At 35.5% G+C, this 21,740-nt stretch overlaps 3 protein-coding genes and 1 long non-coding RNA gene across 4 annotated transcripts; 2 read left to right on the top strand and 2 right to left on the bottom strand.

The window, feature by feature from the left end:
- The first annotated feature begins 871 nt into the window (after positions 1–871).
- On the top strand, positions 872–3,237 carry LOC102607881 (patatin-like protein 5). The gene is made up of 6 exons (XM_006466579.3): positions 872–1,097; positions 1,208–1,389; positions 1,730–1,925; positions 2,049–2,213; positions 2,404–2,706; positions 2,851–3,237. Exons 1-6 carry the CDS (start codon positions 981–983, stop codon positions 3,073–3,075), a joined length of 1,188 nt encoding a protein of 395 aa, XP_006466642.1. The 5' UTR covers positions 872–980; the 3' UTR covers positions 3,076–3,237.
- Positions 3,238–12,097: 8,860 nt separating this feature from the next.
- Positions 12,098–13,090, top strand: LOC107178621 (WEB family protein At5g55860-like). Its single transcript, XM_015534002.1, has one exon. The coding sequence runs from the start codon at positions 12,098–12,100 to the stop codon at positions 13,088–13,090; it is 993 nt and encodes a 330-aa protein (XP_015389488.1).
- A 330-nt stretch (positions 13,091–13,420) lies between these two features.
- LOC102608175 (peroxidase 10-like) lies at positions 13,421–15,615 on the bottom strand. Its single transcript, XM_006466580.4, has 4 exons — positions 14,873–15,615; positions 14,389–14,580; positions 14,132–14,294; positions 13,421–14,020 (listed from the first exon to the last, which is right to left on the bottom strand). The coding sequence occupies exons 1-4, from the start codon at positions 15,095–15,097 to the stop codon at positions 13,611–13,613; spliced, it is 990 nt and encodes a 329-aa protein (XP_006466643.1). The 5' UTR covers positions 15,098–15,615; the 3' UTR covers positions 13,421–13,610.
- A 2,225-nt stretch (positions 15,616–17,840) lies between these two features.
- On the bottom strand, positions 17,841–18,676 carry LOC102608465 (uncharacterized). Its single transcript, XR_369417.4, has 2 exons — positions 18,199–18,676; positions 17,841–18,058 (listed from the first exon to the last, which is right to left on the bottom strand). It is a non-coding gene; the product is annotated as an uncharacterized LOC102608465 (long non-coding RNA).
- Between the last annotated feature and the right edge of the window lie 3,064 nt (positions 18,677–21,740).

Below are 21,740 nucleotides of genomic sequence, written 5' to 3'. Positions count from 1 at the left end.
TTATTTAAATGTTTAATTAAATTTCCATTCAAAAGCAAGAAAGGAATTTATTTGGGTAATTGTAATTTCAATTAAAAAAGAGTTTTATGAGGAATTTAAAGTGTGAGTGAAAAAAAAAACTATTAGAGATAATCCAACTAAATATCACATGTGTGACATGTGTAGTTGAATTTAATATAACTACCATTTATATATTGCATTCTAGAATTTCTCCAACAGATAGTTAAACTAAATCCGTCCCAACTCCTATTTTGGAAGTTTTTCTCATATACAAGACAATTTTGGGAGCAACAAGTAACATTATAGGATTTTTTTTTTTTTTTTGACTCAACATTTTATGATTAGTTTAATTTAACGAGATTTTTGCTCTTCCGCGCAATGTGGACTATGAAATCAAAATACTTCTTCTTCTTTTTCACCTTTTCTAAATACTTGCGCTCATAAATATAATATAATTGTAGAAGAGATTTGAATAACCTCGCATACGGGTTGCGTTGATTAAAGTCGAGCGCCATTTGAACGAGTAAAATAAAATAGGCCTTAAATTTTGAATTGAACGTAAAAACAAATATTAACGTGGGATGCAATGGTATCTTGATTTCCACGTTTTAATGATACTTTAAGAAACTTCTCTAACGCTGTTCAAATTACATGTGAGAGTGAGACAGCTCCTAACTTTCAAATTATCATCCCTTATTACAGAGTACTAACAACTGGTTGATATTGGACGAACTGAAGAAGCTTTGTTAGAAACGTTTGTTGATTATTTATCATTATATTTAGATCATTCTTCAATATAATTCAACGTTTTACATGAAGTAAGCTGATCATTTTCTCTTTCTGCTCCTCCTATAAATACTCCTTTCGTTCATTCTCATTAGCAAAATGCCTCATTAGCAGCAATAATTTCGAATTTAAAAGCTGCTCGATCTGATCGTACTTCTATTTAACTTCAAGAAGCTCTTTCAATTTGAAATAAAATGGCCACTGCCGGTTCTGCAGAAGGAAAGAAAATAACAGTTCTGAGCATCGATGGAGGTGGCATTAGGGGCATTATTCCGGGCACTATTTTAGCCTTTCTTGAATCCAAGCTCCAGGTTTCCTCACTGACAATATTTAATTATTTGTTATCTTTTTTTTTATTATTATTATTAATTATTAGTGTTCTATTCAATTATGGTGTACGACGTTTCATATATGCTGATAGGAATTGGATGGACCAAGTGCAAGAATTGCAGATTATTTTGATGTAGTAGCAGGAACAAGCACCGGCGGATTGGTAACCACCATGCTTACGGCACCCAACAAGGAAGGCGGACCTTTCAGTGCTGCAAAGGATATCAATAATTTTTATCTTGAGCACGGTCCTAAAATTTTCCCTCAAATTAGGTAAAATATATATTAAAGAACAATCACGTGCCTAATTAACATTTATTTAATAGAAGTAATGATTTAGTGGGTGACAGTGCTCACCTTATAGTACGTGATAATCCCTATATGATACTATTTAGTTAATTAATAACTTTAATATTATTTCATCAAAAGTTATATAATTCTTCCACGTGTCTAGCTAGATACTCTATCATATGGTAAGCATTAATGCTTCCTAGATCACTAGCTTTTATGGTGTTCATAAGGAGTCACAAAGTGAAAGAAATGGTTACCGATCATATGATAGAAAACTTCAACTTGTTTTGAAATTATTTATTTTTATGTAAAAAACATATAGCCGCAGCAACTTCTTGGAATCGATAGCAAGCTCTATCGATAAACTGCTGCTTGGACCAAAGTATGATGGGAAGTACCTGCGGACACTAGTAAACGAGCTACTAGGAGACGTTACTGTGAAAGAGACTCTTACCAACGTGGTTATACCAACTTTTGACATCAAGCTTCTTCAACCAGTCATCTTCTCAACCACCGATGTATGTTTTACGTATTTATGACTATCATCAGAGGTCACATGCACATATATATAGCATTAAATTAATCATTAATCTCCAGAGTAATTAATTAACATGTAATACACACACACACACACACTGCAGGGAAAAGAGAACGTTTTGAAGAATGCTCGGCTGGCTGATATATGCATAAGCACTTCTGCAGCGCCCACTTACTTCCCACCTCACTACTTGGAGACTAAGGACAGTGACAGTGGCAGAACCCGAACTTTTGATCTTGTTGACGGTGGAGTTGCTGCTAATAATCCTGTAACTTAATATTAATTTTAATTTATATAATAGCTTATTGACCAATTACTTTTAATGTATCAATTATTAATTGGAATTGGTGATGATGATCAATAATATATAATGACAATTTGTTAGTTACTTACTTTGGAATATTAATATGATTAATCATTAACAATGTAATAATGCATGTAAATGAATTAATTTGCAGACCCTATTGGCAATAAGCCACATATCGAAGGAAATGGTGAAGCAGAACCCCCAGTTCAGGGACAAAAACCCAATGGACGGTAGAGATATGCTGGTACTATCACTAGGCACAGGTACAGCCAAGAAAGAATTGAAGTACAATGCAGCCAAAGCCTCCAAGTGGGGCATTTTCGAATGGATCTATGAAGATAGCAATACCCCAATACTCGACATCTACTCTGATGGAAGCTCCGATATTGTTGATTTCCATGTGTCTGCTCTCTTTCAATCCTGCGGAAGCAAGGACAACTACCTTCGAATTCAGGTACACACATACTCTCTCTCTCTCTCTCTCTCTCTCTCTCTCTCTCTCTCTCTCTCTCTCTCTCTCTCTCTATACACATATATATAGAGCTACCTGTTAATTACAATTAAGTTACAATTATTAATTGGCACATGGTGCATTCAGGACGACACGTTGACTGGTGATGCAGCATCTGTTGACATTGCCACGGAGGAGAATATGCAAAGGCTTGTGGAAACTGGAACCAAGTTGTTGAAGGAGCAGGTGTCGAGGGTGAACCTGGAGACTGGCAGATATGAGAAGGTCGACGGAGAGGTCACAAATGAAGAAGCACTTGCTCACTTTGCCAAATTACTCTCTGAACAACTTAAGCTCCGCTGCCGCCAATAAGTCTTTTAATTTGAAACTCGTTTTATTTGAGTAAGGCATAAGGATTCCGCATGCATGTTTTTATGTGTAATCAATCCGATACAAAGTGCTTCCAATTGGACTCTACGAATTAATAAGATTATTACTATTAAAATAACAAATAAGATCTTCTTTTGAATTTAATAGTTAGATTTGTTTTTTTGTGTGATGTGAATTATTACTTACGATTAGCCAAATTATCTTGACTCAAATGATTAGGATCAACAAGGATATAATTCCTTATAATTTTTTTTTTTTAAAAGTTGAGCCTACTACAAGATACTCTTCGCCATTGTGGCAAATGAGCCTACTAAAAGATAGTTCTTTTTGCTGTTTAAGTTTTCATATATGATTGGAGGATCATTCTTCCCAACTATCTTGTTATCTTTGAGATTTTAATTAATTACATCATAAATAAAATGATAATTTTATTTAAAAATAATTAATTTTTTTTTAATTATAGAGATGGGAATGGGGCGAGGTGGAGTAGAGGTGGGGAGGACTACTCCATTCCCCAGTCTCCGCCCCATTAAAAATTTCACTCTCATTCCCCACTCCATTCTCATGTGGGGAATGATTTCCTCATCTTCACCTCATTTTTCATTTACTTATTTTATATTAAGTATTGATAAATAATTTCAGTAAATTAAAATTTAAAAACTTAAATAAAATCATTACCATATCCCTATTTTTCAAAAATAATTCAAAATTCACCCCATTTGGGGTGGGGACCCATGATGCTCCAAATCTGTGGAGGATTTTGCTATCCCTAAAATAAACGTGGAAAAAATAATTAGTTATTACGAAGGAGAATGACTAGACTTAAATGATGGGTTTAATTATAAAAGTTGGACGAATAGCATAAGAGTGAGGTTAAATGCACTCTAAAGCCTACTTTAATTACCCTAAATTTAATAAAGAAAATTTATTATACTAATTCCTAGAAATCAAAGTACAAATCTAGACATATTAGACAATCCACCTCTCAAATGTTGGGAGTAAAACATAAACATAGGAAGAGATAATTTTATCCTCATCCTCCTTGCCAACATATTCCTCTACAATCATTTAAACCTAAAGTCAAGTTTTAGCAATCCATCAGTAGATCTTTGTATCAGTATTTTTATCTCTGGAAAATGATCCCTGTTAACAAAGCTGATATGATCAGGAATTTGTCAGTTTGAAGGTGTTTGTGATAAAGATTACTTATTTAGGAGCAATACTCAGAAAAATAAAAGGCAATAGCAAATATAGGATGGATCAATTGCTTAGTAAAGATTAATTGTTACAACTTGAGGAGATCATTACTTATTCAAGCTATTTATCCAGAAGTTTATTTTAGGTCTGAAATTTGGTATCTCCACCATTGCGGAAGTCATAAAAGCTAGAGAGAAAAAGGGTGAGAAAATGAGATAATTAGGCCCTTTTTTGAGTAGTGCAAACTGGAAATGGGGTTACGTTTGGAATTATGAAGAGTCCTAAGAGTAAAAGTTTGATACGTGTACTTTAGACATGGGTGTAAAGAGAAAATGAGTGCATATAACTTCACTCATAACAAAATTTAAGTTTTTTTTTTTTTTTTAATTTCACCATGTAGATAACATCTCATACAATGTATGGAGCTGGTATGACATATTATTTTATTATTAATACATAGATGAGATGTAGTATTATGTTCAACCGTTATTGTGCTGATTTGTTATCTCGTACAGACGGGGGAAACAATTCTTTTTTAGCGTTAAGTTTCGTTTAAATCCGGTGAAAATTTTGGTCGGCCTGAAAAATAAACAAAAACATCCTAAGTTATAATGAGACGGGCAATTTTTTATTATTCCAGAAAACTCAGTGCTTCTTGTTTTATGAAGTCCTGGGAGCCAGTTTCGAATGTTCCCATCAGTAGCCGAAAGAGACAAGCTAGTTTAAAATTTATATTGTCTTTGGTGTCATGTATACTTCTTACTTCATAGGCTGCAGGAATTATAAGTTTGAGAAGTAGGTGTCTCGAAACAAAGGCAGTACCAGTACTTCTAGAAATGGGAACAAAGTAACAGTTCTTAGCATTGATGGAGGCAGCATTAGAAGCATTATTGTTCCAGAGATCCTTTTGGTCTCTCTTGAATCCAAGCTTCAGGTATCTCAACAACAATAATTTTAATAACTGTAAATCAGCTACCAGAAGACTGCGAAAGAAATGTTCACGTAACATGCCAGCTTTTAATATCAAGCCTCGGGGAAAACAAAATGATCTGAAGAATGCACGGCGGGCTGATGACACACGCATCAGTACCTTCGCAGCTCCCACTTACGTACCAGCTCGATTCTTCGAGACTAAGGATATATATTCTAAAATCTCTACAGATACTAATGGCTGTAAGCCACATTTCAAAGGAGGCTGTGATTTCTGAAGCACAGTCCTCAGTTAGTTAATTGACATGATACCAATTGACAGCCAAAATATGCTGGTGCTTTCACTAGGAACAGGTGCAGCCAAGCAGGAGTTTAAGTACAGTTCGGCCACAGCCTCCAAATGGGGCTTGTTCAATTGGGTCTATGACAATCCAATGCTCGATATTTACTTCGATGCTAGCTCTGATGTTGTAGACATCTGATGAAGAGTAGGAATCCATATTATACTAGGATTAGTTTCCTTATTAACTAAAGTTTAAGACTTTTAAATTCTTTTCTAATTTAGAATTTTATTTCCCTTTCAATTTAGGATTTTGTTTTTCCTTCATGAATTAGGATAATTACTACTACTATAAATAGCTCCCTCTTGTAACCTTTGAAGGAGAGAATTTTGAGTTTAATAATATTTCAATTTTCAAATCTCTTTGTGAGTATTTGAACAGTTAATTCTTGGTATTCTACGGAATCAACGAGTCTTAACCCCTAAATTCACGGTATTCTTTTGAATCAACGTGAATTTAGTTGTTCTTTTGCTCCGGTATTCTCTAGAATCAACGGAATATTTTGAACATTAAACTTCCGCTGCATCAGTTTGGTATCAGAGCAAAACCTGGTATCACCAATCTAACTTCATCTACCACAAAACCTTTCCTTTTTCCCTTTTTGATTTTTTTCGTTTAGCTTAAAAAAAAAAAAACATAACTTTTTCAGACAAACCACCACCACCATCATACTTACCAACCCAAAATCTTTCAGATCCACCCATCCTTACTCGATTTCTGACCACTGTCATCGGAAATCTAAAACTTTTGCTTAATTACAGTTTCGACCTAAAATTTTTTATTTACTTTCAGTTTAGCCCCACTACCTTTTTAAACCCGAATTTAAAAAAAAAATGCCTCCAAGAAAAGCTCGTGATGCTCAAGAAGATGTTTCGAAAGATGAATCCCTGGCTAGTATGACAGCCATAATTGATATGTTAACTGCACAAATGGCACGAATGGCAGAGTTACTTGACGAACGCCATTGTACTCCAGAACGTGAAGACAAATCAAGTGGAAGCTTTGCTAACCCATTCTCTGGGCGTCGCCCTAGAACTGAGTCTACTGATGACAGAAGATGGGAATCTGGGTTGAGAATTGACATTCCCGAATTTCAAGGAAGTGGTCGACCTGAAGAATTATTGGATTGGATTAACGCCATTGAGGAAGTTTTCGAATACAAAGAAGTTCCTGAAAATAAACTAGTTTCGCTTGCTGCAACTCGATTTCGTGGAAGAGCAGCAGCTTGGTGGCAACAAACTAAGCTCACAAGGATTAGGCAAGGCAAAAAGAAGATTGATTCTTGGGAAAAGTTCAAGAAGCACTTGCGTGGAGCATTCTTGCCTCATAATTACGCCAAACTGTTATACCAACAGCTACAGAATTTAAGGCAAGGTAATCGATCAGTGGATGATTACACTACAGAATTCCATTGGTTGGTGGCACGCAATGACTTGACAGAGACAGAAGAGCAACAGGTTTCCCGCTATATTGGAGGCCTACGATCTCAATTTCAAGACCAATTAAATTTACTTGACCCATACTCTGTTTCAGAGGCACACCAACAAGCCTTGCAGTTGGAGAAGCAATTTAATCGACGTACTAATGACTCAAGCTTTCGGGGTGCTCGAAGTGTTGTTCGTGATAATTCAAACCCGACTTCCCAATTTCGTACTTTCACTCCTCCAAATCCTCCAAATAAAACTAGTAAGCCTAGTGAAATCGGTCAAAGCAGCAAAACCCAATCCTCGGGTTCGGGATTACGCTGTTTTAATTGCGGAGAAAATGGGCACCGAATGACAGAATGTAAAAAGGGAGGAAAATATGGTAAAGGCTTATTCGTAGGCATAGAGGAAAGCGAAGACTATCAGGAGGAAGAAACTGAAGAGTTTGATGTAGAACCAACTTTTGATAGTAGTGGTAGCGCTCAATCTGTTGAAGAACATGGTGATAGCGGACCAATGTTGATCGTGAACCGTGCATTCTTCACTCCTAAAGGTCAAGACAAAGACAAGTGGTTACGACAAAATATCTTTCAGACTACTTGCACAATTGGGGGTAAAGTATGTCGTATGGTCATAGACTCCGGCAGTTGCGAGAATGTCATTTCAGAAGAAGTCATAACAAAGCTAAATTTAAAGACAGAACCTCATCAAACTCCATACAAGCTCACATGGCTGAAGAAGGGGAATCAAGTGACAGTATCGAAATGTTGTTTAGTTTCCTTATCCATTGGTTCAATTTATAAAGACAAAATTTGGTGTGATGTTGTGGCTATGGATGCTTGTCATCTATTACTGGGTAGACCTTGGCAATATGATCGAAACGTAGTGCATGATGGGAAGAGAAACACCTACAGCTTTATGTTTAACAACACCAAGATCGTTCTCCTACCTAACAAGGAGTTTACTCTCCAACAAGACTTGGGTAATTATTTGTTAAGCAAGAAGCAATTTATAGATGTTGTATCAGAGACAAAGAGAATCTACATTTTATTGGGAAAAGAGAGTAACGGTAATTCAAAGATTCCTGAAGCTGTGACACCTATTCTGGCGGAATTTCAAGATTTTTTCCCCAAGGAGCTACCACAGGCTTTACCACCTCTTCGGGATATACAACACCAAATTGATTTGGTACCAGGTTCTACACTACCAAATCGACCTCATTATCATATGAGTCCTACAGAACATGAGGAATTAAGGCGCCAAGTAGAAGAGTTACTAGAAAAGGGATTTATTCGTGAAAGTCTTAGTCCCTGTGCAGTCCCTGCTTTATTGACTCCAAAGAAATATGGTTCTTGGAGGATGTGCGTGGACAGTCGAGCTATCAATAAAATTACAGTTCGATATCGTTTTCCAATCCCTCGATTAGATGACTTGTTAGATCAACTCAGTGGAGCAACAATTTTTACCAAACTTGATTTGAAAAGTGGCTACCATCAAATTCGAATACGACCTGGAGATGAATGGAAAACAACTTTTAAAATTCGCGAAGGGTTATACGAGTGGTTGGTAATGCTGTTTGGCTTATCCAATGCTCCGAGTACTTTTATGCGAGTCATGAATCAAGTTCTTCGCCCTTTCATTAGAAAGTTTGTGGTTGTTTACTTCGATGATATACTTATATATAGCACCAGCCACGAGTTACATCTACAACATTTGAGAGAAGTGCTTTCAGCCTTAAGAGCAGCAAGTTTATACACAGCAGTAAACAAGTATATTTTCTTAACAGAGAAAGTATTATTTTTGGGATATGTGGTGTCGAAAGATGGTATATCTGTTGACCAATCAAAAGTGGATGCTATTCGAGATTGGCCTCCGCCAACTACTTTATCCGCCACCAGAAGTTTCCATGGATTGGCCTCTTTTTACAGGCGATTTATTCCTCATTTCAGTACTATTATGGCACCAATCACGGATTGCATGAAAGGAGGAAAATTCTCTTGGACAAAGGCAGCTACTAAGGCATTCGAGATTATCAAAGAAAAGTTGATTACTACCCCAGTACTTGCTCTACCAGATTTTTCGCTCACTTTTGAGGTACATTGTGATGCTTCTAAGGTCGGCATTAGAGCTGTTCTTAGCCAACAAGGTAAGCCTATAGCTTATTTTAGTGAAAAGTTGAATGGAGCAAAGGCACACTATAGCACTTACGACGTGGAATTTTACGCAGTAGTCCAAGCGTTAAAACATTGGTGACATTATCTAATTCATAAAGACTTTGTTTTATACACTGACTATGCCGCGTTAAAATACCTCAATAGTCAAGACAAACTCTCTCACAAACATGCCACGTGGACAGCATTCCTTCAACAATTTACTTTTGTGGTGAAGCATACCTCTGGTGAATCCAACCGGGTAGCAGATGCACTTAGTCGACGAACTTCTTTATTGACACAGATGCATAATCAAGTTCTCGGATTTGACACATTTCGAGAGTTATATGCTTCTGATCCTTACTTTGCTCCTATACTAGAAGACGTTGTTGCAGGGTTTCGCTCAGATTATCATTTACATGACAAATTCCTTTTCAAGAATAATCAGTTGTGTGTTCCTGACTCAAGTTTGAGATTGAAAATCATTGCAGAGTTACATAATGAAGGGCACATGGGTCGTGACAAAACTCTGGCTCTAATAGCCAACACTTATTTTTGGCCTACTATGAGGCGTGAAATCTATCACTATGTCGAGACTTGTCGCATTTGTCAAGTTTCCAAGGGCGCAGCAACTAATGCTGGGTTATATATGCCTCTACCGATTCCAACACAACCTTGGGCTGACATTAGCATGGATTTTGTTTTAGGATTACCCCGCACTCAGAGGGGTATAGATTCAATATTTGTTATTATTGATCGATTCTCGAAAATGGCTCACTTCATTGCTTGCAAGAAGACTACAGACGCTTTGACTGTTGCTCGCCTATTCTTCAAGGAAGTCTATAGATTGCATGGTTTACCAAGTTCTATAGTATCTGACCGGGATACACGATTTCTTAGCCATTTTTGGAAGACATTATGGAAATTGACTAACACTCGCCTGAATTTTAGTAGTGCTTACCACCCACAAACAGATGGTCAAACTGAAGTTGTCAACCGCTCTTTAGGAAACCATCTACGTAGTCTAGTTGGCGATAGCTTGAAGATATGGGATCAAAAGTTATATCAAGTCGAGTTTACTTATAACCGTGCAGTTAAGCGTAGTACTGGTTTAAGCCCTTTTCAGGTAAATTACGGATATAATCCACGAGCTCCCATTGACTTGGCTCCAGTTCCAAATTTAGTTCGCAAAAGCGGTAAAGCAGAAGACTTTATTAAGCAGCTTCAGAAGATTCATGAAACTACGCAAGAGTCTTTGAAGCAGACGACCAAAGGTTATAAAATTATGGCAGACAAAAAACGTCGAGCTTTGGAATTTCAAGTGGGAGATTTTGTTTGGGTTATCCTAACTAAAGATAGATTCTCAGTTGGTGAGTACAACAAACTTTCTGCCAGGAAAATCGGCCCTTTGGAGATTATAGAGAAGATAAATCCTAATGCCTACAGATTAAAGCTTCCTAGTCATATCCGCACTGCAGATGTATTTAATGTTAAGCATCTTATTCCTTACAGAGGTGATCATGATGAAGATGTTGCTGACAATCCGAATTCGCGGGCGAATTCTCTCCACCCTGGGGGGAATGATGAAGAGTAGGAATCCATATTATACTAGGATTAGTTTCCTTATTAACTAAAGTTTAAGACTTTTAAATTCCTTTCTAATTTAGAATTTTGTTTCCCTTTCAATTTAGGATTTTCTTTTTCCTTCATGAATTAGGATAATTACTACTACTATAAATAGCTCCCTCTTGTAACCTTTGAAGGAGAGAATTTTGAGTTTAATAATATTTCAATTTTCAAATCTCTTTGTGAGTATTTGAACAGTTAATTCTTGGTATTCTACGGAATCAACGAGTCTTAACCCCTAAATTCACGGTATTCTTTTGAATCAACGTGAATTTAGTTGTTCTTTTGTTCCGGTATTCTCTAGAATCAACGGAATATTTTGAACATTAAACTTCCGCTGCATCAACATCTAACTGTTGTGCTTTTAGAAATTAAGCCTAAACACTCTGCATATATGTTTACAGAATGACATGTTGAGTGGTGACGCTGGCTGCATCTATTGATATATTCAACAACAATAAGAAAGCAAAGGGTTGTCGAGATTGGAACGAGGTTGTTAAAGGAGCCAGGGTCAAGACTCGAGAGTGAACTTGGAACCGGTCAGATTTGAGATAAGTGAGGGAGTTCTTCCCCATTTTGTCAAACTACTATCAGAAGAACGTAAGCTCCGGCGTAATTTGAAACCAAACATGTGAAGGAGAAACTTGGAGAATGATTTGTATCTGATTTTTTTTTCCTTCAAAAAACTAGGTGACCTATTTAATTTGAGTTCAAGTTTTACTTAAAATTTGAAAAAGTCCGATCAAGTGTTGTTGCCTGAGTGCGTGGGCCTTAGAAATTGATAAAACTGGATCAATTGAACAACAGATGTTGGGTTTTGGATGCCAATCTCCATCAAAATGCGTTCACAAGCATTTGTTTACGTGAGTAATTAGGGCTATTTTACATGATAAAGTCAACCCAACAATAGTTCCCCATAACTAAAAATTGTATTAACCGAACTACATATATTTGAGTTTGCTAGTACAACTTTTGTGCTGACGTAGCATGTAACCTAACCAATTGAATTTTGCACTAGAATCTTCTCTTCCCCCGGCCACACAATCATGCATGCAAAACCAAAAGAAAGGACAATTTCTATGCGTGCAAGTCGGTGATGGCAAAGCTTGCTTTGGAATGTCAATTCAATTTTTCAATAAAACATAAACACAACTCATTCATTTTATCTTAATAATTGATTTGAATATCCAACGACAAATCAGACAGAAACTTATAAGAAACAACATAAGCGCTCATGGAAAGACAGAGCAGAAGCTGCTCTGTATTTATGTTAGACTGAACAGAGATAAGCTTCCTTGAACTTAATTTCCAAGTTTCTGTTCCATGCAACGAGCAAATGGAAACAGAAGATGAAGAAAGAAAAGAAAATCCCGGCAGCAAAACATCGGATTTGGAGGCCAAGACAAAGGCGGAACTCAAGAGAGCCAAAGATAATGCTATGCAGTCGTGGCTTGACTCCAAGCCTCTAATTGACGAGCTTGAAAGGCTAAAAGCAACCCTAGCGAGCGCTAAAAATCGTTGTTCAATGTCAAATATGATTGTCTCAGAGCTTCAAGCCGAACTTGATTCAACTACCAAGTCCATCATGTCCAAAAAGGAAGAAGAAGTCAACGCCACAATGATGATCAAAGAGCTAAGCCAGGCGTTGGCTGAAACAAGGCAAGAGTTGGAAGCCCTAAAGCTGGCCACGGATGAAGAACGGAGAGCAAGATCAAACTTGAAACAAGTACTAAGGCTTAAGAGACAGAAGCTTCGAACATCACAGCTTGCACTTCGAGCTACGAGGATAGAGTCAGAGGCTTGTAGGGCGTCCGCTGCGGAAGCACTTCGATGTATTGGAATTTCAGAAACGGACGGTGCTATTACGGTCCAAATGACACAGGAGGAATATCACGCGCTAAAAAGAAGGGCTGAAGAAGAAGCATCACTAGCAGAGTGGCGCGTTTCTGTGTCAATGGAACAGAGGGAAGGAGTTGAGGCAAGCCGAGACTTTGCTTTATCAAGATTGCAGGAGACCAGATTGAGAAGAAGATCAAGAATGTCAGTGAAAGACGAAAAGATTGCCGGACAAGAAGCAAGGGAGATGGCAGAGGAACTAGATTCAAAAATCAAAGCCGAAGGGCAAGAAAACAGAGGATTTGCATTTCCGAAGGCCCGAGCCAAACTTATTAATGCTGAATCCAGTAGGAGTAGGGGGAAATCCCAACAGATGAGAAGATCAAAGAGCAATAATAACAATGGAAACTCCTTGGTAAAGAAAAGAAGAACATCAATTTTTCATCAGATCAAGGACTTCATCGTACGAAGTATAACAAGATTGTTCGGATGATTTCAGATGAATTTAATAAGGTCCCAATCTAGTTTCATCAGGTTGATTCGGCAAACGATAGGAGCATACAGGACGATATTTATTTGAAGCTTTATATGAATTGGGGTTCTCGCGAGAAATTAGTTACCAGCAAAAACCTAAAGAAGACCAAAAAAGAACTAAAAAAATTGTATATTACATCCGAATTAATTTCTAAGTCTGGCTAGGCTCCATTTGATCATAATCATCAGAAATGGACAAGTTGCTTTTTTTCCACTTGGTTTGTGCTATCATGTTTGGTGTATATGATAAAAAATCTGCCAATGAATTCATCGTGGTTGAGACAACATCTTTCCAATTCTGGTGCCGTTAGTCAATTATTTTGACATTTTATGTAGAATTCACAGTAGGACTTTACACTGTGACTTTAGGGCACCTTGAAACCCTCGAGGAAAACATAAGCTTCATGTTGCAGACATCCAATTTCAATTTTACAATAACACTTGATTATAAGCCTGACTTATTTTACAAACTTGGCTTTCTAGTTCACGACGCGACAATTCTTCCTTATCTCCCCATCTTGCCCAGTTAATACACCTATGTTGGCCATCTTCACCATTGATGCACCAAAATCTTTGGAGAAAAAGTAAGGGTACTTGCTGTAATATTGAACCATTGCAGCAGTTCTGTTGTCTCCCATGAGAGCTTGATCTGACTGGAGTAACCCAGATTTGTTCACCAGATTTTGGAAGTAAATATTGTCGAACTTGTTTGTAGTGACAGAATCCAGAGCAACCAGTTTTGTATCAGAATCAGCTTGACTGGGACACGTGCTTTGCAGACTTTGTAGTAGTGAAGCATCAAGTGTTGGATCAGGCTTTCCAGAGCCACTGAAGTCGAATAGCCTATTCTTGAATGACAAGCATTGAGCAAAGCCAATTGTGTGCCCACCTGTCGTTCATTTCACACGACTGTGTTATAAAGGAAAAGGTTACTGCTCCTTATATTTCAGATATGGAATGTCATGATTTGGAGAAGTGACTGTGATATGGGAAGGCAAACCTGAGAGCACAACAACATCCTTCAGATCAAGACCCCTCGCAGTGAACTTTGCGGTGATGTTCTGTAAAGGTTCGAAAGGAGATGGCAGATTGTTAGCTTCGCTCTCACTTGCTGTTAAGCCATCTCGGCGACCTAAGGGTACAGCCCAAAACGGACCACCACCCTGAGAAAATATATTAAGAAAATGATAATTATAATTCAGGAACAATAATGCCAAAACAATGTGAAAGAGTAGTTACGGGGGAGGATTTTCGTACTAGAAATACAGCCTCTCTTGCCACAAGAGTTAATATATCAGTACAAGAAACAGTGGCTGGACAAGCTTTCTCCAAATTAGCCTTAATAGCGTCAATGACCTCAAAACCTCTGGCTGAGTTTCGGTTAGGAAACGCATTTTTCTCCCCTTTAGTTGTGCTGGTATCATCAAGCAGTACAGAACCGTCGCATCCCTGCATCAAGAAGTGAAAAAGAATGGTTTCTGCAGTAAGCTTCCGCAGACCAGAAAAGTCTACAATGATGGGTTGTCAACATTATTATAAGATTGATAAAGTAGCACAGGAGTTTATAAGTAGCTTTAACTTTCTTGTCTCTGAAGTTCATGAGAATACATAACCATGCATCTCTTATTGTCTACTTTCTTAATGTTTTCCCCTAAGTTAGCTTGAACATAATCATAACAAAATTAACATAAAAGATCTTATAACTGAAATGGCTAAACTTGAAAAGGGTAACCAAAATTACTTTGACAAAACAATCATGGAAGTGAAGCCGCAAGAGAGAGGCTGCCATCCTTGTTTCATTTGATATGGCGGACCAAACCCCATATCGAACTATTCTTGTCAAGCTGGGGCAAGTGTCGTCATAATATTTATAATCAAGTTGACAGGACACTAGAGTACTCAGGAACATGACACAGGACAAGTGAAGAAAGGAAAGTCTGCTAGAGCTCTGCCGCTGCTGCTCCATATCTTTAAAACAAATAGGTTAGCTTGCTCACCACTTCACTTGTGTTTTAAGGCAATTTATAGACTGAAATGAAGATAGTCTACCTACTAACTTTGATTAATTTCTTTTTTTTTTCTTTTTTCTAAAATTGGAGAGTGATAGAGCCACTAAAGATGTCACTCTCAGTGAGTTCGGTACAATTCCATTTTTTTTTTTTTGGGGGGGGGGGGGGGGGGGTTGGGGAAAGAATTCAGCTAACCCCACTTGATGAAAAATTAAAATAGCTGTGAGTGGCTTGATGATGTATTCCTCTTGAGAAATTAACAACAATGGACAATGTAATTATACTCTCAAGTTTGACTTAAATCTTAGAAAAACTGCACTTGAGAGAAGTTTCCCTCGCCCATTTCTTGTCAGATAGTTCAAAGATTGAGGTAAGTTCTAGGCAGCGATGATTTCTTTATATGCCGAAAGTGCCTTGTGAAATTGATCCTTCGAAGACTTCGATACAATAAGCCAGTGCCCTGCAAGAAAAGTGATGGATATATTGACGATTAAAGAGGCAATCAACACAGCAAATTAATTCAGTTCAGTTTTCACTTTCTTCTTTTATATATATTTTTATAACAGCGTTGACTTACTAGCGTCATTAATTATTATAGACCAATAATGACTTTGGCTCAACAGTCAACTCAAAAGAGGATTTTTACTTGCATCTGAACATGTATTATTTACGTGCATTAATGTAAATGTGTCGATATGTTCTGTGATTACAATTCGCTGGCATGCACATTCCAATCTGTCACTTAAGTTGTCGCATCCTCAAGTTGGATTGCTGCGTGTATAAGCACTGCTTGGTTCAGTGATCAAACTTGTGCAACTGGTTAAGAGGTTCGTTATTAAACAAGAAATGTGTATCCAGTTGCAGCTGAACAAACTTGATACCGCACTCAACTCAAGTACGCAAATTTCACCAAAGATAACGCTTTGTACAAGAAAAATTTGACTGAGTCGGTGACGTGAATAAAACTTTACAGAAGGAAGAAAATTGTTGTGTCAAAGAAATTTGCCTGCGATGCATCGAAAATATTCTTCATAAAACGAAAGACTGTGAAGCTGGATGGAAAATGACATCAGAAGCCAAAATTTGCATATGAAACGCGTAGACATTCGAAATTAAACTTTTTCTAATAGTCTCTGTTTATATAAATCTTGAGATTATTGCTTCCTGATTAACTATAACCAAAAACATTAATATAAATCTCTGTCTAAGTTAAATGTTTTTTGAATACTGTCCACGAGTGCCCATTGAGTTAAATTAAAGCTACTTATAGAAGCTACAAATGCTGCTAAGTGCTATTGCAATTATGCATGAGATTGAAGGAGTCAGGAAAGATACTTGCAGTTGCTAGTAGGGGTGGCAAAAAAGCCCGGGCTTGGCCCGGCCCGCACGGATGGGCATGGATATGGGCCTAAAAATTACAAAGCCCGCATATGTTGGGCCTGGACAAGGGCTTAGCAAAAAAGCCCGGGCTTTTTAAATTTATGAATAAAAAATAAATTTAATTTAAATAAAAAAGAAAAAATTCAAAATATTAAATTAGTTTAATTTTTTATATTAGTATTTGTTATTTTATTAGGTTGTATTACTAATATTTCATGTATTTTACCATTATTCTATCTATGTATTATATTATTATCTTTAATTTAAATATTTTTTCTTAATTTAAAAAATATTTTATAATTAATTTAAAAAGCCCAAGCCCGGCCCGAGCCCGGCCTAGGCCCGTCTAGGCCCGGCCCGAGTTCGGCCCGTCTAAGTTGGGCGGGCTTTTGAAGGGCCTAAGCTTCTTTTGAATGATGCGGGCTTGGGCCTGGGCTTTAAAAAGCCCGGCCCAAGCCCGCAAATTGCCATCCCTAGTTGCTAGCCGGCAAATCCATATATAAAACATATCTAATCAATATTATTGGGTCAATTTGTCGTCAGAGACAAAGCAAATTCTTTTCTTGAGGTTCCATACTGTTGGTATCATATTCTAAAAAAGGACCTAATCATGCCACTTGTCAATCCTATCAAATAACAGAAGATTTTCCAAGATAAATAGCACCCAAATTATTTTGGGTTGAATAACACTCAAACTATTCTAGAAGAATAACACCTAAGAAAAAAAATTCTCCCAAAGCTTATAAAAATGGTAAAAGAGGGGGTTAGTTTCGCAATCCATTAGTTTAGGGAAATCACATCCAAACGTCAAATGAGTAAGAAAACACACAGGGGCGGAATAATTCCCTAAATAAAATTCACTTCCACGTGTATATAAATGATGGGTGACACATGTCGTTAGATTGAGGGTTCAAAACAAAACACTAAATCCACATCACTCATCACCTATAAATAAAGATTTATCTCTAAGAAAAAAGTGCTCTTTGACCTCCAAAAATTAATGTTCATACTTAGAGAGAGAGAACTCATTTTCTTTATTTTTCTTCTTTGTTTAATCTTGATCTTGGGCATTGGAATGCCTTTAGTACTCTCCCCTCCGAAATCGAGGCCAATAATCATGACAAGTTCTCCGCAAGTAACAAATATATGTGAAGGTAAAAAAATTCCAGCCCTTCACATACAAATTAATACAACTCGCACCAATTAACTTTACCATTTGTTTGATGCAGGAACCTTCATGATTCTATTGTTAATCCTCAACAATGTTGTTGAATTGTAGGAGATATGCCATACCTGAATTATGACCAAATAATATATGAATGGCTGCTTAATTACTCTATGAAAAATGCGCAAAAAAGCAAATAACTTGGCTGTTAAAGAGTTCAGAACAAATTCGTTTCACAATAATCAGTTTCTACATCCATGTCCCGTAATGGCATTGAGATGAAAGCGTATTTTTCATATTAATTAACTAACAGAGATTGTAACAGCATAAATAATCAAAGCAGCTGTCTGAGCAGTCATAACAGCAAGAACAACTGCATCCCAAGAAAATAAAACACATGAATAAAATACTAAACAAACATTTTATTAACAAAGAAATAAATCAGATTAGTTTATAGGAAGGAGAAAAAGATGAATAAATAAATAAATAATTAGTTAAATACTAACAACATACCATTCATTGATAGCTCTTTCTCGTTCATCTTCTTCAAGCTGGAAGCTCTTGCTTATGCTCTGTGCTGCTGGTGGCTCCATTTTGACGAGTTATGTTCTTTTTCTGTCCAGAGTTTACGCAAGGAATGAAGGGTGAATGATTGAGAAGGATGATAATCGATTGATTGATAGGGGTAACGTATGTAATCACGTGAATTTGCTTAACTGGGCTGAAAAAGGCATAATATTTTTTTCTTGCCTATTTTCTTATGATTTTTAATCAAGGAAAAAGACCCATGTATTTAAGACTCTGATTTGACCATAATCAATGTGATCCTTAAATTAAAGGTGTCTTCTTATAGTAAAGGCCTGTATGAGATACAGCCTGATTTGACCTAAAAATGATGAGCTTTGATTCTATGACGTCGATTTGGGTTCAGCTCACTGTCTCCATATTTTTCATCATTCGGAGCCGTCCGATGTCTTCTCACAAAGCCATCGATATAAAAACTAATAAGTCAGATTCCAGAAGGACACTCACACTAGGACACGGCTATGATACAGGGACTCAAAGTCCCTGTATCATAGAGGGGGTCAATTTATTGACCCCTTTGTTGTTTGGCTGCCATCTGGCAGCCAAACAACTTTTTTGACTGGCAGCAACCGGTTTTACAGCCGGTTGCTGCCATTAATATATTTTTTTTATTTAAATAAATTAAAATAAAAAATATTTAAAACGAATAATATTTAAAAAATAATAATAATAATAAGTAAAAAATGACAAGTAAAGTAAAAATGAAAAAAATATTTTTTATTATAAATATTTTAAAAAATAAAATAAAATGTGTGTTAACAAAAAGACAAAAATTTTATTCATTTTCTATGAAATTTATCTCATGTTTAACATTTTAAGTTTCATATTTTATGTTTTATGTTTCATGTACTGATTTTTCAAATACCCCAAAATTTTTTTTTTTGCACCCGTTTCATGTTTACGTTCTATATTTCATGTTTGATGTTCTATGTTTCATGTTTTATGTTTCATGTTCACTGTTATGGAGGGACTCATATTTTATGTTTGTTGTTGCATATTTTAAGTGATATGTTTCATGTTGGTTGTGCAATGTTTCATGTACTGATTTTTCAAATACCCCGCAATTTTTTTTTTTGCACCCGTTTCATGTTTACGTTCTATGTTTCATGTTTGATGTTCTATGTTTCATGTTTTATGTTTCATGTTCACTGTTACGGAGGGACTCATATTTTATGTTCGTTGTTGCATATTTTAAGTGATATGTTTCATGTTGGTTGTGCAATGTTTCATGTACTGATTTTTCAAATACCCCGGAATTTTTTTTTTTGCACCCGTTTCATGTTTACGTTCTATGTTTCATGTTTGATGTTCTATGTTTCATGTTTTATGTTTCATGTTCACTGTTACGGAGGGACTCATATTTTATGTTCGTTGTTGCATATTTTAAGTGATATGTTTCATGTTGGTTGTGCAATGTTTTATGTACTGATTTTTCAAATACCCCGCAATTTTTTTTTTTGCACCCGTTTCATGTTTACGTTCTATGTTTCATGTTTGATGTTCTATGTTTCATGTTTTATGTTTCATGTTCACTGTTACGGAGGGACTCATATTTTATGTTCGTTGTTGCATATTTTAAGTGATATGTTTCATGTTGGTTGTGCAATGTTTCATGTACTGATTTTTCAAATACCCCGCAATTTTTTTTTTTGCACCCGTTTCATGTTTACGTTTTATGTTTCATGTTTGATGTTCTATGTTTCATGTTTTATGTTTCATGTTCACTGTTACGGAGGGACTCATATTTTATGTTCGTTGTTGCATATTTTAAGTGATATGTTTCATGTTGGTTGTGCAATGTTTCATGTACTGATTTTTCAAATACCCCGGAATTTTTTTTTTTGCACCCGTTTCATGTTTACGTTCTATGTTTCATGTTTGATGTTCTATGTTTCATGTTTTATGTTTCATGTTCACTGTTACGGAGGGACTCATATTTTATGTTCGTTGTTGCATATTTTAAGTGATATGTTTCATGTTGGTTGTGCAATATTTCATGTACTGATTTTTCAAATACCCCGAAATTTTTTTTTTTTGCACCCGTTTCATGTTTACGTTCTATGTTTCATGTTTGATGTTCTATGTTTCATGTTTTATGTTTCATGTTCACTGTTACGGAGGGACTCATATTTTATGTTCGTTGTTGTATATTTTAAGTGATATGTTTCATGTTGGTTGTGCAATGTTTCATGTACTGATTTTTTAAATACCCCGAAATTTTTCTTTTTTGCCCCTGTTTCATGTTTACGTTCTCTGTTTCATGTTTGTTGTTCTACGTTTCATGTTTTATGTTTCATGTTCCATGTTACGGAGGGACTCATATTTTATGTTTGTTGTTGCATATTTTAAGTGATATGTTTCATGTTGGTTGTGCAATGTTTCATGTACTGATTTTTCAAATACCCCGAAATTTTTCTTTTTTGCCCCCGTTTCATGTTTACGTTCCACGTTTCATGTTTGCTGTTCTACGTTTCATGTTTGACGTTGTATGTTCACTGTTATGGAGGTACTCATATTTTATGTTCGCTGTTGCATATTTTAAGTAAAATGTTTAATGTTTGTTGTTTAATGTTTGTTGGAATGATGAATGTTGCATCTTGATTTATGTTTTACTACATGGCTTGATATGTTTGTTATTATATGAATTTATGCTTCATGAATTAGATAGCTTGATATACTTGTAATTTTATGATTTTATATTTCATGCATTAAGGGCGCGTTTAGTGCATGGGATTGTGTGGTATTATACCACTATTCACATTAATTTATTACCAAGAAGTTGTTTGGTAAAATTTGAGACCTCACTATACTGCATTATAATACAGCATAATAAGGCATGGGGTCGCATTACGCAAACCCAAGGGAACCTCGGGTTTGCGTAATGCGGAAGCTTTTTGCCTCAATTGAGGCAAATTTATTTTATTAAAATATTATAAAAATAAATTATTTTATTATTAAATACTAATATAATGAATAAAATATAAAAATAAATTATATGATAATATTATTTTATTTATTAATGATTCATATAAAAATAATATATTAATATTATAATATTATTTACATTAATATTAATTTTAAAATTAATATTATTTAAATTTATGCAAATTTCAATATTTATAATTATTTATATTAAATTAAAAATTTATTAATATATTAAAATGTAAAAATAATAATATATTGTAAATTAAAATATAATTTAATATTATTGAATAATAATTTATTAATTTATATTAACAGTTATAATATTAATTATAATCTAAATTTATTATTTACATATAATATTAAATTTTATAAAATTTTTTATCATAATTATAATACAAATTTTAAGATTTCTATATTTATTATTTTTCTAAGTATTAATATATATTATTTTTTAATTATTTAATTTAATTAATCAAACATTCTACAATATTGTTATAATACAATGCTAACGCAATACAACATAATACAATATACCAGCATTAAAA

Source organism: Citrus sinensis, chromosome 7 (assembly GCF_022201045.2).
Source record: "Citrus sinensis cultivar Valencia sweet orange chromosome 7, DVS_A1.0, whole genome shotgun sequence".
Classification (NCBI taxonomy): Eukaryota; Viridiplantae; Streptophyta; class Magnoliopsida; order Sapindales; family Rutaceae; genus Citrus; species Citrus sinensis.
This window is presented reverse-complemented; position numbering and strand designations above follow the sequence as displayed.

Coding starts and splice junctions, on each gene's coding strand:
- LOC107178621 (XM_015534002.1), top strand. CDS start 12,098: ATGGAAACAGAAGATGAAGAAAGAAAAGAAAATCCCGGCAGCAAAACA.
- LOC102607881 (XM_006466579.3), top strand. CDS start 981: ATGGCCACTGCCGGTTCTGCAGAAGGAAAGAAAATAACAGTTCTGAGC. Junction 2,214..2,403: donor GAGTTGCTGCTAATAATCCT/GTAACTTAATAT, acceptor ATTAATTTGCAG/ACCCTATTGGCAATAAGCCA. Junction 2,707..2,850: donor ACAACTACCTTCGAATTCAG/GTACACACATAC, acceptor TGGTGCATTCAG/GACGACACGTTGACTGGTGA.
- LOC102608175 (XM_006466580.4), bottom strand. CDS start 15,097: ATGGAGCAGCAGCGGCAGAGCTCTAGCAGACTTTCCTTTCTTCACTTG. Junction 14,581..14,872: donor TCCATGATTGTTTTGTCAAA/GTAATTTTGGTT, acceptor TTCTTGATGCAG/GGATGCGACGGTTCTGTACT. Junction 14,021..14,131: donor GGATGTTGTTGTGCTCTCAG/GTTTGCCTTCCC, acceptor AATGAACGACAG/GTGGGCACACAATTGGCTTT.